At 44.8% G+C, this 16,015-nt stretch overlaps 1 protein-coding gene across 6 annotated transcripts in view; it reads right to left on the bottom strand.

Moving 5' to 3' along the window:
• CTBP1 (C-terminal binding protein 1) overlaps positions 1-16,015 on the bottom strand; it is a gene marked incomplete at both ends in the record, with an annotated part of 196,199 nt that overhangs the window by 63,773 nt on the left and 116,411 nt on the right. For 4 of the 6 annotated variants that reach the window (XM_081999171.1, XM_081999172.1, XM_081999173.1 and 1 more), the window contains one exon: positions 9,433-9,472. The exons of the other annotated variants lie outside the window; for them this stretch is intronic. In XM_081999171.1, the coding sequence (XP_081855297.1) occupies positions 9,433-9,472 (40 nt within the window). Of the gene's footprint in view, positions 1-9,432; positions 9,473-16,015 lie in introns of those variants that run through there. 6 annotated transcript variants of the gene reach the window in all.

Raw genomic sequence — 16,015 nt, 5'->3', positions numbered from 1 at the left:
CAAAACTTCAGGAAGGTGATTCAGTTCTCATGTAGGACATTAATTTCCTAACACCGGTGCTTAAGCAAAGAGGAGGTACAAATCCCACACAAAGATGATGTATTTATGCTAAAGTATGTATTTAAACCAGAACACAAACACCCAATGTAGTGTCGTTGCAAAGTACCACATTTTGATTTGGTTTTGCTGATTCCAAAATATCTCAATGCAAATGTAAAATAAGCCTAGTTTGTATTTAAACAAGAGTTCAAACAGGCTTGCTCTAGCTTAACTAACTTGATTTAAAATTGTACTTAATTAAATGTGAACAGTTTCCCAGGTATCATATGGCTTATTCATGGACTGCTTCTTTCGCTATGCACTTTTGTGATCAAAGAAATCTTAGATACAGATGAGGTTATTTACTATTTATAAAAATAATTACTGTTTAATGTTCTTTTTGGAATTAGTCTTCTAAAACAAAAACTAATTTTCACAACTTCTCTTTGAAAATCTGAGAGAGGATTAGATTTTCAAGGTCCTTTTTTTCCTGCACAAAAAAAAAAATCCCCTCCTGCCAATAAATCTTTAGGGAATTCCAATAGCTGCTAGAATTGTGTAAACGACACTTTGAAAAATTTGTCATTTCTATAAGATAGTATCCCCAGAACAGTCAAAAACCTCAGACTTTACTTTCAATTTCTTGGTGGCTTTTTTTGCTTTTGACTCTTTGTGGGTAAAGAAATAAGAAAATACTTCCTATTTATGTATTTAACAGATTTTTTAACGTCTTCTTTTAAAAACAAAGCCACAAAGCTCAGAAAAATCACTAACAAAATTTAACAGGCTGAAAAACAAGTCCAGAGGGAAGATGCTAGCAAAGTTACGAAAACAAACATAAAATTGTAATATTCACAGTACTATATGTTCTAAATTACCAACTCAATGCAACATACTGTATTGTACTTTCTTAATTCACAGGACTAAGAAAAACAGATGAATGATTTTCAAGAGTCCTCATAATCCTAATTCTTTCAACTGAGTGACAGAACTTGTGCCTCAACTGCAGATACTGAGCCAAACCAATCTTCAGACAAAACCTTAGCAAAAGCGTTATCCTGCAATAACTTTGGCTTAGTATGTAGGTTGCAGCCATGATCCTACAGATTTGTAAGCCCACTCCAATTCTCCTCGACATCAACTGGAAGCCGAATAACTCAACACCCTTCAGGATCAAAATCTGCTAGGAAAGGAAAAAGTTGTGCCTGCAGCTTACTGGTCGCCAAATTCCTATTTAAAATCCTTTTCTATTGCTTGCTCTAAGGAGCAAGTTCTCACTGCTAAATACATAACACTAGATTTAAATTTTAGATGGCTGCAGGGTGGTCATGACATAAATACCAAGTGTATTTGTATGCCTCTGTATTTACAGCAAGAAGGAAAGTCATCTGGATTCAGGGATTCAAAACATGAAACCTTCTGAACAAAGACATGGTAAGAGAAAGCCTTGAACAAAATACAAATAATACACACAACCAAAACCAAAAGGCAATGTATTGTGAAACCCTTTCAAAACCATACAATACTATGGGAATTAAGTAAACTTAAAACTCCCCTGCAATACCCTCGTCATAGCTAATTTGTGATTTCCTGTACGCTCAGTACGAACAGTACAATGGAGCCTCTATTGTGAGCCTCCTCCCACAAGCTTTTAAAAAATGCAAGACATTCTTTTTATCTAGACTGGCGTGGCTAAAATACATCCAGTTCTACATACATAAAAGGTTATTTTCTTAGATGTTGCTTTTGCTTGTAAAAATAAAAAATAAAGACCTGCTGTCTAGTTGTGCTGAGTTCGAAATTCACAAAGGAGTAGTGCTTTGGTGGCTAAACTGCTGACCACGGATCTCAAGCAGAGCAGATGTAGGAAGCTGCTTTAGTTTTAGGATAACAAGAAGAGATTCCACACTAAGAAGTATCTGCAAATTCAACGCAATTCAAACAGGCTTTGACAGTCTTGCAGGAGGTGAAAAACCAACACAATTTTGACAGAGACAAGGAAAAAAGCGACTGTAGTATTAACTAAACACGTTCATTGTGGGAGAAGGTAGTAAGCCCTTTAGGTGCAAGTAACTGGTTTATAGAGGTACTGGAAAGTGATATTGCATTTTTTCATCTTAAAAGGATCCTGAAAGCTAATGCAGACGAGCCAAAGTGAACAAGACTTTCTACACCAAAAGCTGGTAGCAGAAGTGACAGACAATAATCTCAGCACAAGGTAGTCTAGGAGAGGAGCATAACTAGCAGAGGTAAGCTTTTAGCACGCAGGAGAGAATTTGGTGATGATGCAAAATAAAACCTAAAATGCTGCAGTGGCTTTGGTCAATATCTTAATGACCTGTCTTAGCCAAGAAGTAGTATATTAAGATAGAGAAAGACTTGGCTAGCCAGTTCCAGTCAGCATGGGAACGTACACATACAACGCTGAAGATCACTTCTCAGTAATGCTGATTATATAAACGGGAAAATCAACAACATGAGAAAGGCTGTGATACACATTAATACTATTCAGTGAAGCACTAGACACGCATTAAGATGGTTGGTAGACCACAAATGTGAAAACGCTCATTATCCGGTTGAAAATAAACAGTTTAACATATCTGGTACAACACATTAAAGAGAAAAAATATTTAAGTATCAGTTTAAGAGTTTGGAGACCGGCTTGTGGTTATCTCTGCTAAACACTTTTGTCCTGCATGACTCTGAAAAGACTAAAGCTACGTACTCAGCAAGAGACAAACTGGCTGCAACCATCTAATGAAATTTGACTCATCTGGGAATTTTGATGAAGTGCTCCATACTACTGTTTCTGCAAAGCCATACATTTTCTGTATGGGATTGAGAGTGCCATGCTGCAAATATGCAAGAAGAAATAGTAATTTTAGATAGTTTGTCTTGAAATAGAGGGCTAATTCTGAAAATCCATATTCAGGTAAAAATCCCACAGAAGCCAACAGAAATTCTGCAATTATAAATCAAAGATACTGGGATCTGCACCAATGGCAAAGACATTACTGCCTGTCAGCCCCCAGCAGCTCCTCTCGCCGACTATCCGGATGACTAACAGCTGCCTGGGGCAGCACTCCCTTCCTGCAAATCCTCCTGCGGATCAGCCCAATCTGACTGGAGAGCACGCATCTCAGTACAGCTCCTTTCTGGCTCATTCTCCCAACTTCTGACTCAGCCAGGGGCTACGATGACATTCTGCAGAGTGAAAAAATGTATATGTAGTAGAAGATGATGAGAATACCCTGCAGTGCTGCTTCTCTCCTGGCTTGCTTCTGACTCGCCAGGGCACTGGCTGAGCATGAGGCAGGATGGCCATTCCACGGCTTGGCCAGGTACAGGGCTTCGCGGCGCACTGCGATCGCTGCTGCCACAGGAAAGGAGTACAGCTCGATGGCAGTGCTGCAGGGAGAGCCTCACAGAGCTGGATTTGCCTTTCCTGCTGCCATCAGACGGGCTAATTCCTATTCATAACGCCTGGAAGGTGGGAGAGAGGGACAATCCCTCACACGGCGGCAGCAGCAACAGCAGTCAGCCTGGCTTCCCAAGGCTCCAGCGTGAGCAGAACAGAAAGCAGGACCGTGCTCTTTTGCCACCCCTAGAACTCGCTTTCCTAAACCACCACCTACTTTACCTGCATTTAGACTCAGCTCTGACTGCCTAGCACGGCTGAGGGCCTACATCCCTTTTGTACAAGGCCAGATACACGTTTAGGTAAACGCACGTGACACCGGGCTGCCCAGCGTGGTTTCCCCGACTACAGACATTTCTCCTTCCGAAGGCCACGTGTCAACCAAGCGCAGAAGGTGGCAAAGGCAACGCCCGCTTTAAAAGGCAGCAACACAGTTACGCTCTTCTCACGTTCTGCATGGCGGTGCTAGAATTAATTGCAAAGCTTCCAGCATACCCCGCTGGGACAGACCTCTTGCCGCTCTTATCGCAGGGTGTGTCCGTGCACGACAAAAGGGTGGTAGATGGAATCTATCAAATAATACGGGGGCTGCTCAGGAAGACAGTTTGTGCACATCCAACAATGAGAAATTCGGACTGCATACAGGAATTTGGAATCGTGACTCAAGCCGACTAAGATACACTTCTCTGCTTCCTTCCTTTTTTTGTGAGTTGGCATCAGAGCTCCCCTAAAAAGACTAAAAGGGGAGGAGGGGTAATGTGGTGAGCTCTGGCATCCACAGAGACTCAGAAAGCGTGAACAACTTCCACTGCAGACTTACGTAACTTTGCCGGTGGTGACACAACTCACTGAAAGTGATTTGGGCACGGGTAAGGGACATCCACTGACCTGTAAACAGAACTATTAAACTATGCCTTAAAATACCTAACATAGAGCAAAATTATATAATCACATTACCTTGTGTTTTAATGCTGGAGCTACAAAGACTTCACATGTAACAGAAATAAAAAGCTTTCTATTAAAAAAAGCCTCAACTCTACAATTACTCTAAACAATTGTCCCCAGCCCCGAGGCCAGCTTTTTCTGTTCTGTAGAGAATCCCTTCTGGCTGACTAGGCTGGCAGGTACGCTGCAAGAACGTTCCTCCAAAAGCCCCTTGAAAAAGGCCGGTATAATAAAATATGAAAATGCAGAGATGAGCAACAGTCGTCCAAAATAAATACCAATATGAAACACGCTATAGCATTAGCAACGTTTAGTTCAAAGGAAAAAGAAAATCAAACAGCGTCAATTTTCAATTATGTTGACTAGACACAAACTGGGTAATTAGTAGATGGAATAATAATACAGGAAACATGATATGCTTAAGATGAAATGACAAAAATATTTCATAGAAGAAACAAGTTACTTTATATTCATCTTCCTCAAAAATTAAATTCTTACTCTGCTATAGCAAATACAAACATGCTGTGTTTTTGCACATCAAAAAATAATTAACCTATTCATCTAATATATAGATATTTTTCAGGAGACGTTTCTTTTGAGTGATTTCTTTTTAATTTAATTTTGCCTTCTGAGTTGTTTGGGCTTTTTTTTTTTTTAATTATTATTTCATTACAATTTTTTTTTCTTTTCTTTTTAAAGATGCTGCCTGTTGCAGCCACCCATGGAGGTAAAGACCTCTGTCGGGGCAGCCGTCCCTCCACCAGCTAAGCCGGCAGCGCTGCCAGCTCCCACCTGGGCTTGGGTGCCTGTGGGTGCGGCTGAGGCACCCCGTGTTCCAGATACTCCCCATGCCCAACGCGGCCACAGATAGCAGCTACCAGGCAGCACAAATTAAGACGAGCCCATGGGACTGTCTCATATCGCTCAAAGAACCGGATGGGTCTCTGGTCAGGTTCAAAAACAATTTCAAGTTTTTACTCATATGAACCAAACCAAAGCCGGACATTTAAAAAAAAAAAAAAAAAGGACACGGCCCCTCAAGCACCTAAAAAAAGTCTAATCCAGGGACTCGCAGCACCCTTTTTCACATCATAAACAAACTGAGACACCTACTCCGCTCCTCCCTCCCCGCAACACTGTGGCGCAAGGTCATACATCAGTTTGAAACAGCCAACACTTTGATGCTGCCAGATTCCCAGAACACTTCCGATCACGTTAATCATTCAGGGAGATGGACTGAGGAGGCTTACTGTGCATTGGAAAAAGATCCTGTCATAATCACAGCTCAGAGATCCTAAAACGCCCACCACAACTGGAAACGCTGCTGCACTCCTCTGGTCCTCCCAGAGGAATACTGGCGTGGGAGCAAAGGGTTATATTTCAGCCGGAAATGTTAATTTTAGATTTATCTATAATGAACGTTTGCAATCTTTTCTTGATCAATACCTAGATTCAAATGAATCATGATCTTTGCTCTCAAGGCAGGAGGAAAGAGACTCAAAAAACACAGCTGGGAACTTCTGTCTTCCCAAACTGTAAATCTGTTGCTACGCTGTCTGGGAGTGAGAAAGCACGTGCGGCAGAGGAACTAAGGCTAAAGGGCCATGTACTACAACTTTTATCCTCACCTTAAATTTTAGGACACGTATTAAAAGTGTAACTCCATCTCTACGCTCTCACTAAATAAGTAATTACGGGGCCAGAAGGTTAGGAAGCCTCAGATGAGGCTGCTATGCTGCCCTACTGCCTACTCCTGTGGGATTTGAAAGCTTGACACATGCTGGAGAGTATCACCTCATCAATGTTCCCAGCTGGCTGGGGAGGTGAAAACCCAAATATTACTCTTAAAGGCAGGTCTCCAACACACAAGTAGCCAACCTCTCCAGTTCCCTTTCACGAAACACAGTTATTACAGAAGTAGGCAAGGAAAGAGAAAGGGGCAACAAGCAATTGCAGTCCAAAATATTTGCCTGGTTTTGAGTGTTACAGTTCACATAGGCAAATTAAGGATCATGTTGCTTCTCAGCATCTTTACTTAAAAGAAATTTAAATCTGTGCCTTTCCATATGCTTATCGCTGTTCAAACCATTTTCTTTTAAAATAAGCATGATCTTTTTTTTCAAACAGGTACTTTGGGATAATGTCAGTTTTCTCTCCAAAAGGGACTACCCAGCCTAGTCACCAATCTGCTGTAGATGTTCTCATTTGATAAGGAGGGTTTGACTTCACATTTCAAAACGCTGGCAAGTGCACTACTGTATCTGTATGATAACACTTCACAGTAGCCAGCCCAATCCTAATCTCTCGGATCACACTTTTGGCTAAGTACTGGGACTGCTCCATTTACACTGCAAATAAAACAATAACTCTTAGAAACAGAGAGATTAGTAAATTGAAGCACCGGGCATTTTTAACAAAGGACAGATGCTATTTATCTCTATGATACAGAAGGACAAGTCAAGAGCTAGCCAAACTGACAAACGTAAGAGCACTTGTAATTTGTTTTGTCACACTATCAGGAACTCCACATTATGATAAAGTATCATAGCGTATACAATATTTACCATGATGAGCTTTTTACACATAGTACACTCTGTGCTCAAAAGCTGCAGGCTCCAAGCTACTCCTTAAATACATATGATGACACCAAACTGAAAATTCACAAAGGTGACTGTAGTAGTTTCATTTCAAAACAGTAGTTTCATTGACTAAACTCTTCTACTGAACACGACTACAGCAATTCTCAGGATTATTAACTATTTTATTTGCCAATTCAGCAACGAAGTAACACATCCCTTGATGGGGAAATACTGGACCTACATTATTTGGGGGGCAGGGGGGTGTTTACAGAAGGACAGAGAACACACCACTGACTCTGCACCAATTTATGCCCTTGATGCCATTAAATAAACACAGAGAAACTCCATTCACATCCCAAGTATTATTTTTACATTAACAATGACAAAAATGAGGGAACAGTTCAAGTCTCAATTTCTCCCTCCCGTTTATGAACCGCAGCCACCCCGTAAACACCTATTCCTTGTTCAGACTGGAAAACGGTGGCAGGCTGGGGGCAAGGGGCTGCTTGCTTCATCGCAATTTGAAAAACACTAGCGAACGGCAAGCGGACAAAATATTTTGTCACTAGCTTCCTCTCGGGATGGCTAACATAACAGTAAACCAAAGAGGATATTATTTGCCAAACGATAAGGAATTCCAGTATTGAAATCTTGCTGCCTTTGGGGGGGGGGGGGGGGGGGGGGGGGGGGGCAGTGAAGAGCCACGTTATAAAATATACTAAAGTTAGCAGTTTGGGCTGCTAATTTTACATGCCTCCTTCACCAATGCACAGCTAAAAATAGATAAAACAGATAACACCACAGAACAAAGAAATGCACTGGACAATTGTCTTTCTACTAGCATAGTCTACTTCAGAATGAGCTTTTTAACTCTTTTTTATTTATAAAGGATATAGATTTTTAAAGTGTTTCTCAATGGGATTTCAGCTGAAATTACTTAAATATAGATTTTATTTTTCTTAGTATTTTCTTGTTCCCTTCCTAGCAGGATACAATAATGAGATTTAATAAGGGCACCAGGCTACCTGCCAAGGGGCTCGAATGCTAAATAAGAATATTTACATCTTCTGAGACCCAGGAGAAGGAATCAGTGCGATGCACTTGAAGGGTGTATGTACATCGCAAATATGATAGTTCATTTTAATTCACTGGGAAAAAAGTACACATTCACTTCAGTTATTAGGCCTCATTATTTCCACTGAGGCTAAAGGGATGATTATCTTTAGCTGCTCCATCATGACCTAAAAGCAAACATTCTTCCTGATAAGGACACCAGTTATTAAAATATAAGGCGATGTTATATTGTTTAATTTAAGTTACAACAGGTGAAATTTTGAAAACCACTGCTGATAACAGGGTTTTCTACCATTATTCTGTCCAGACTGGTACTATGACCAAAATCCTGACTTTTGAATTTATTTTTTTTTTTTAAGAGGAAAACAAAGCAGCATAGCAGACTGACTCATATCTACATGGTAAACAGGCACTATTCTCTGCTTTGTGGCCTTCTTTTGGTATTGTGTACTTACAAAATTATAACGTTTATCAACAGAATCGACATCCTGCCTCCTTATATCTGGGGGGGGAATCATCTTCAGATTAACATGATAATTTATGCCAAGCAATTCTGAATGCATATCTGTAACATCACCCCATGCATATTATACACATTACCTTAAAAACCTGCAGCAATCCATAAATGCATTTGCTAGCCCATACTTTAAAAAAAAAAGGGGGGGGGGGGAGGAGTGTGAAAAAAGGAAAAAGAAAAATGCAAATTTACGGAGAAGAGCCTTACCTCTCAGATACATAACCCGTCCACAGATTTAGCAAAATCATTTCAACAGCCAGGCCTTAAGTACTTTTTATAGCCGTAAAATGCCGCTTTTAAACTTCCTGTTTATTGAAATATTAGCACAGCTTTTTTCCTCCATGGCACTTGACCAGCATTTCTCCGCAGTTGAAAGCCAGGGCACCGGCTCAACCCGCGCGCGAACGGGACCGGGGCGGGGGGGGAAACACCCCAAATCAACATTCTGGATGCAGTTTTAGCGCCGTTTGACTTTTTTATTTAAGGAAGGATTATACCCGCAGTCTAATTCCAGTCCCCCGACTGCGCCTCGACCCGCCTCCCCACGTTTAATTTTCGTTTGTTTTTTTGGTTTTTTTGGTGTTTTGTTTTTTTTTTTTTTTATTCCAACACCCCAGCACCGCCGACAGCTGCCAGCCAAAGTTGCGCTGGCGATGCGGCCGCCGGAGAAGCCCCGCGGCGGGGCCGGCAGCGGCGGGGCCGGGCACACAAAGCGCGGTGCTGGCGGCGGCGGCCGACCGCAACCCCCCCCCCTCCCCCCCCCCCGCCACACACACACACACACACACACACTCTCCCCCCCGCCAGTCCCCACCGCCGCGACCAGGCCGGCGCGACGTGAGGCGAGGCGAGATCGTTACCTAGAGGCAAGCCCTTGTTTAGCAAGTGAGAACTTCCCATTGAAGCGCTGCGCCCGGGCTGGCCGCGGGGAGGAGGCCGGGGGGAGCACCGCCGCTCCGCGACGGCGAGGCTGGCCAGGGAAACACAAGCCGCCGCGGCATATGGCGGCTACTTCGTGGGCGCCCCTGAAGTGAGGCGCCTCGGCGCGCGCCCGCGCGCCCCCGCCGCGCGCACGCGCACCGCCCGCCGAGGGGCGCGGCCGCTGCTGCCGCCGCCACCGCCCGCCGCCACCGCCTCCGCCGCCGAGGGCGGGGCTTCCGCCTCCCGGCTCGATCTCCTGGTTCTAGCCAAGCGCCGAAGGCAGAAGGAGAGCCGGGCGGGCGCAAGCGGGCCTAGAGCCTCACGCTTCATTCGCCGGCCCTTGGTTGGTGTGGTGCGCCCAGCGCGCGCCGAGACCTCCGGCTGCTTTTAGGACCCGATGTTGCCGCTTTTGTGTCGTTTCGTTTTGTTTAAACGTCAACAAAGTTAACACAGGCTGCATTCGACACCCTCCCTGGCAGCCCAAAACATTGGCACTTACAGTGTTTCGTTATTTTTTGTGATTTGGCGAAGGCTTTTCCCCCTTATAAATTAACAGTGATTAAAAAAAAAAAACAAAACAACAACTCTAAAACACCGCAGCGCTAATTTTGCTCCTAGTGAGTGTAAGCAAGGTTTGGTGCCTCCCACACCACTGACCCACCCGCAGAGGCCCCACGCCACACTCGAGACCCAAAACCGCCCCCGCGGCCCCACCGGGGAAGCGGCAGGGCTGGGGCTGGCACTGCCGCCAGTGGGGCCGGATTTAGAGAAAACGCAGCAAATTGACCAAATACTGGTATTTTTTGCCATCGGGGATGTCCCCCACATTCCCATTAAGTCCAAAGCGCTGGGAGATTGGTGCCGGACCCCCTTTAAGCCTCACCCTTGGTCCCTACCTGCAAAAGCACCACTTGAGGAATAACGTCCTGTCTCTTCTTGCTCCCGGAGACGCCCCTGTACCGCCAGCGCAGGCCGTGGCTGGCCCGCTCCGCGGCTCCCGGCCCCGCTCCCATACGGGGGTCCCCAGGGCGAATGCCCAGAGCCGCTCCTTGGAAAGTCCCTCCGACTGTAAAAGGGCCAATTCTGCTGTAACAATATTGTCTGGCAGGGCCAAATTAATCACCATTTACCTTGTATTTATGCTACTCGCACCATGCTGCATGGGGATGGAAAGAAATACCAAAATGGCACCCCAGTGTGGGGGCCGATCCTCAGGAAAAGGCTGCTGGAGCCCAACAGGCGCTTTTTTGGGTTAAAAAAAGGCCAGGCCTGAAGGCACCCAAAAACCGGCCGCTGTGCTGAAGCCCCAGGGTCAGGAGCCCCTGGGGTTACAGGCGCCGGTGTCCCCACTGCGTAACCTGGATGCCACACACGGCCCCGCTCCCCGTCACCCCCTCGGGGGGATTCACTGGTGAGGGAAAGGAGCAGAACTTCAGTACTTAGCCCCTGCGCTGCCCAAAGTGGAACCGAGACTGAGATTTGGGTCAAAACCAGGTCTATCGCTGGCCTCTAAACCCCGGCGACCCCGCGTTCCCCGCCCCGTGCCACCACACGGGGGTCCCCCCCCCCGAGCCCGCCATTCATCTCCCCGCCGAAGGGGCGGCGGCGGACAGAAACCAAAAGTTGGCGCGGCGCCCCCGCGGCCGGCTGGGTGAGCTGACGGCGGCCCCGCCCCGCCCCGCCCGGGGGCGGGAGGAGGTGAGGGTGGCGGAGGCCCGTGCCGCTGCCATGGCCCCGCGCCGCGCCGCCGCCTGTCCCCGGCTTCCTCCTCTCCTCAACCCCGGGAGCTCCGGTTCCAGCCATCTGAGAAACTTCTATGTCTCTCGCACCGCCGCCCCCCTCCTCCTCAGCCGCGGCGGGCGGCAGAGGGGGTGTTCCCTCGTTCCGTTCCCTCCCCACAGACGAGCTCGGCGAGCGAAAACCCCCATCTCTTGCTTTTTCAGTACTAAAACGCTCGGTTTCTGTCAGCGGTTCGCCGCAAACGGCCCCAAAACCCGGGCTGCCACGGCAGCACCTCAGGGGTGCCCAGGGACCCGACCTCCCCTCAGATAGCGGCTGGGGGCGGGGACATACACACGCGACAGGTCAACCCCGGATAAAATTAAGATCTTAGCGCTGTTTTCTGAGCTCAGCGGTAAGTCGGGGCCTGATTCTCCTCACAACGGAGGGAAACGGCAAAACTCTTACCGACTTGGAGGCGAGGGCAAGCGGGCCGCCGGGCAGCGCCCGGCCGCCCCGGAGGAGCTCGGGGTGCCGTCGCTGAGGGGGGGCCTGGGCCTGCTGCCCGCGCCTGGGCCTGCCGCCGGGCCTGCCGCCGCCGCACCCCGCGCCAAGCTCAGCCGAAGGTCCGGCACCTCCTCCCGCACGTTTTTAATCGTTTTGCGGGATGGTGCGAGAAGTTAATTCTGCTGACTGCACTGCTGAACTCCGGGATCGCGGGTGCTTTGTAAAAACCAGCGCACGGAAAGGAGGGGGCAGGCTCTTAACATCTTAGAGCTTTTTCGTTTTGGATTCTGCAGGATTGGTTTGCGATACTGACGATACCCGTGGTGATGGGTGTATTAGAGGTAGCTAATACAAGTAGTTACAGGGATTCCTGGGCAGCGTTCACTAGTAATTCACTTTGGTAAGCGACATGCCCGATACTAGGGGAGGACCGTCTATGCTTCTATATGCACAGACTGTAGATTTTCTGTGGGTTTGTTGGTTGGTTGGTTTTTTTGAGAGGGGAATATTTGAACCCAAAGGTTATTACAAAGGGTGGTTTCAGCCTCCAAGCTGTGTGGATTTCAGGAATCCATTCAGGGCACAAATAAAGGATTTTAACTTAAAAGCAGCCTTTGGCAGCTTGGCTCCAGCTCCTTAATAACTTGACTTTCCCCATCATTCTCCAGGTAGTGTCCATTTCACAGGGTTATCCAGCAGCATCAGGAGGTAACTCCCAGGACAAGTTTATGCAGCCTCTGACTTTCTTAATTTTCTTCCCATACTCATGGGAAAGCCTTTTGTGGCTCAGTATAGACATCTCGGACGTCCCTCAAAGAACATGTAGTTTCTCTAGATTCTCACTGTGCATCACTAAGCAACATCTAGCCAAGAGCCTCATGTGGGGTTTGTATAAACAAATTTGGTTTTAATCGCTTTAAAGTGGTTAACCACTTTATTGCCATTTATAGATGTTAGCAAATATAAAAATATATACATATCAAAGCTGTAAAAAGAAAATAATGTTGGTTGTTGGGGTTTTTTTCACTACTTTAGTTGCCATGTGGCAAAGCGGGAATGAACATTAGGGGTAGAACATGCTTAAACCACCAGTGAAATTTCTGTGAATACCAATATGGATATGGAAGTATCTCTGGGAAAAATTAATAGTGGAAAATGAAAATTCAGAAATTAAGAGTTCAGTTACTTTTTTTTTTTTTTAATAGAGAAATATAAACAGATCCAGGCAATGAGACCATTTCCTCGGTGGGGTTACATGACTGGGCAAATGTTTAGTTCTAAACTGGAACTGCTGCTTCGAGGAGGGAGGGGAGTGTGGTACAAAATATTATGACAAGGGGAGTGCTCTAAGTGAGGATAAGTTGGCATGATGAACAGATGGAGTATTCAATAACAGGAGGTTATTAATACTGCAGTTTGGTATTCTCTACGCTGCTTCATGAAGGGATTCATATGCTTGCTCTTTTTCCTTTCTGATGATACGCTGACTTAACAAATACGCATACTGTAGGTAATGCCGGACTGACTTCCCCGCCCGCGCAGGCGTGCACACACACACATCACAAATTCATGTTTCCTGGGAAAGCATCAAGGGCTGGATCCTCAGCTGACTTTGTTCCTTTCAATAGGGGAAAGCTGATTTGCACCTGCTGAAGGAGAGAGGTTATCTGACCCTGCCTCCCCAGGCGAAAGGGCTCTCCACCCTGCTCTTTGACAGCTGCCATGAGGCACCTGCTCTAGAGGATAAGCTATGAAGACTCTTGGGATGGAAAAGAAAATGTAATAACCGAAGAGCGATTGAAGTTTTCCTTCAGAACACAATGCAATGCTCATTCTGTTTCAAGCTTGCCTTCACCCAGAGTTCAGCCCTCCTCCCCTACATGGTTTTCGGTGGCCTAGTTTTAGACTGGACATGAGAAAATCCAGGAGAAGACCAGCTGACTCCAGCCAAACCTTCCGCTGCCCCCATCCATTTTACTTCCTATGTTCTCCATCACCCCTGGGTCACCAAACTCTCAGTCATCTTCACACCGTTTCAACTATGACTTGTACAGCTACAATATAAGTAAATCTTCCACAAAACATAATAATCCCCATCCTCTTATCACATTTTGGCACTGCTGTCACTGTGACTATATTTTTTTTAAACAGTAACGTTACACAGCTGAGTGTCTTCTGTGTTTTGCACAAAGAATTACAGCATTTTTCAAAGTCCCCAAACTGTTTCTTGACTTCTTAAGAGTCAGCTGGAGGAGCACATGTGCTGAAGAGTAAATACATTGTTTTAAGTGTATCTGTTAACAGCCATATGTATAATTTAAGTACAAGTTTTATTCCCCTCAGAATGTCTAATCAGAAGGGCATGACCTTGGGCTTTCACAAATTAGATACATTAGGATATGATATCTTTAGCAGATGTGACTTTGAAGATACTGAAAGAGGAAGCTTTACTGCTGTATCGTTTAAGCAATGAGCCAAGATACATGTTGAATGCTCTCTAAAGTGAATAATGAGGTTTGACTATTCTTACATCTAGATACTGAGACTGTGTACTTACAGATTTTCCTTAGTTTGTCATAGCTGTGCGTGCTGGCACTTTCATGCATGTTTTTGCTTCATTATCAAACGTGTCATTCATTATAGCAGTTTTTAAAGCCACCGTTTTAAAAGCTTTGCGCATTTTTAAATCAAAATGTAAGATTCTATTTCAATGTAATATTTTAACTTTTGTCAACAGTAAATCTTGCAGATGCTATTAGGACATCCTAAAAGGGATTTATGTCAGAAGAAAAGAATGGTTGGATAAAGCAGGCCCAACATTTAAATTTTATCCTAAAACCAGATCTTTAAAATGTGTCATCAAAATAAGTCAATACCATTCATTTAAAATCTGGAAAGAAGACTTACTTTGGATTTAAATCTTTCCTTAATTCTTTCACTCAGATCCTGAAAAGCATTTGTTTATAAAATGCACACACAGAGATCAGTCTACTTTCATTTTGTAGTTGCATAGTTTAATTAGAACTGCCTTTTTTTTAATGTACAACTTCCTCTGTGTGAAACTTCCCGCTGTAGGAAGTTAATGCTTTATGGTTGATGTGAAAGAGAAGGGCCATTTTGGAGAAACATTTTCAGCAGGTTCTGAGGGGAAAATATTAAAAAGAATAACTGACAAAAGGGAAATACTTAGGCTTTAATCAGTGGTGGTCATCACAAGCATGAAGTAAAATACAGGACCTTCATCTACTGTAGAAAAGAAGGTTTGCTGAAGGATCAAAGTCGTAGGTTAAAGTTCCACTTAACGAACAAGAAGTTCAGCTGTGTCAAACATTCAAAGTCATTTTTGACATGCCAAATGTGCATTGCTCCCTTCTCAAAACGGAATGGCTATACTAGCTCTACGCTGGAAATACCAGCCATACAGAAGTGAAAGAGCTTGCAGTGTGATGAATGAATGGAAGAATAAATTCCCTTCAAACCAGTGAACACAAAAAGCTTCTCTCCTCTGATGTTATCTGTATTAAGTGACGAAGGGATTTTCTTCTTGATCTCACCCTCCTCATACAAGTGTTAAAAACAGCAGAACTAGGGTGGAATTAAATCCTCTGCATTTTCTGGTTATCATGAAATGAGAGGTATCATTTTCCGTCTAGTCAGGAGGAGTTAACAGACCATTTCGAGGAAGGTCTGTGTGCTGGCTGAAGAGAAAAACAAGATAGAGATGAACAACAGAAGAAACCTATGGAGAACCATTAGTGGATGTCAGCCATTGTCCATCTGTTCACAGTGGAATAAATCCAGACCTGAAGGAACAACTGCAACCTGCCCCAGATGGCTCGCTCCCTTCTGCGCTGGCAGGGCTTCTTTGGGGATTTGACATTGGATGAGGTAAAGGAGAAGCAGCGCAATCTGTGTTCCCAGGAACGAACAGCCAATTAACATGAAAGAACAAAAAGTGGGTTAGTAACCCAGGGGAAGGCTTCCTCCTTCTCACCTGTCTGAAATCTTGGAGCTCATTCAAACTGTGTACACTGCAGAGATACTATGCTGAGGCTTCTACTACTAATGAAGTCCTTAAAAACGTAACCTTAGCTACTAACAAAATTATGTGGGCAGCCCCTCAACTAGCAAGTGAGACCCAGCTGTCTCCCAAGGTGTTGAAGGCGGCATTTGGAATGCATTATACTAAAAATTCCATTAAAAATTATAATGCAATATACTTTCAACATAATGAACCAGCATAACAACATTCGGCATTTACTTTTATGGAACTGGATTGTAGCAAGTTACTACTGA

The sequence above is a fragment of the Phaethon aethereus genome (assembly GCF_964289735.1).
Source record: "Phaethon aethereus genome assembly, chromosome: 4".
Taxonomy (NCBI): domain Eukaryota; kingdom Metazoa; phylum Chordata; class Aves; order Phaethontiformes; family Phaethontidae; genus Phaethon; species Phaethon aethereus.
The sequence above is the reverse complement of the archived record's forward strand: the minus strand, read 5'-3'. Positions and strand labels throughout refer to the sequence as shown.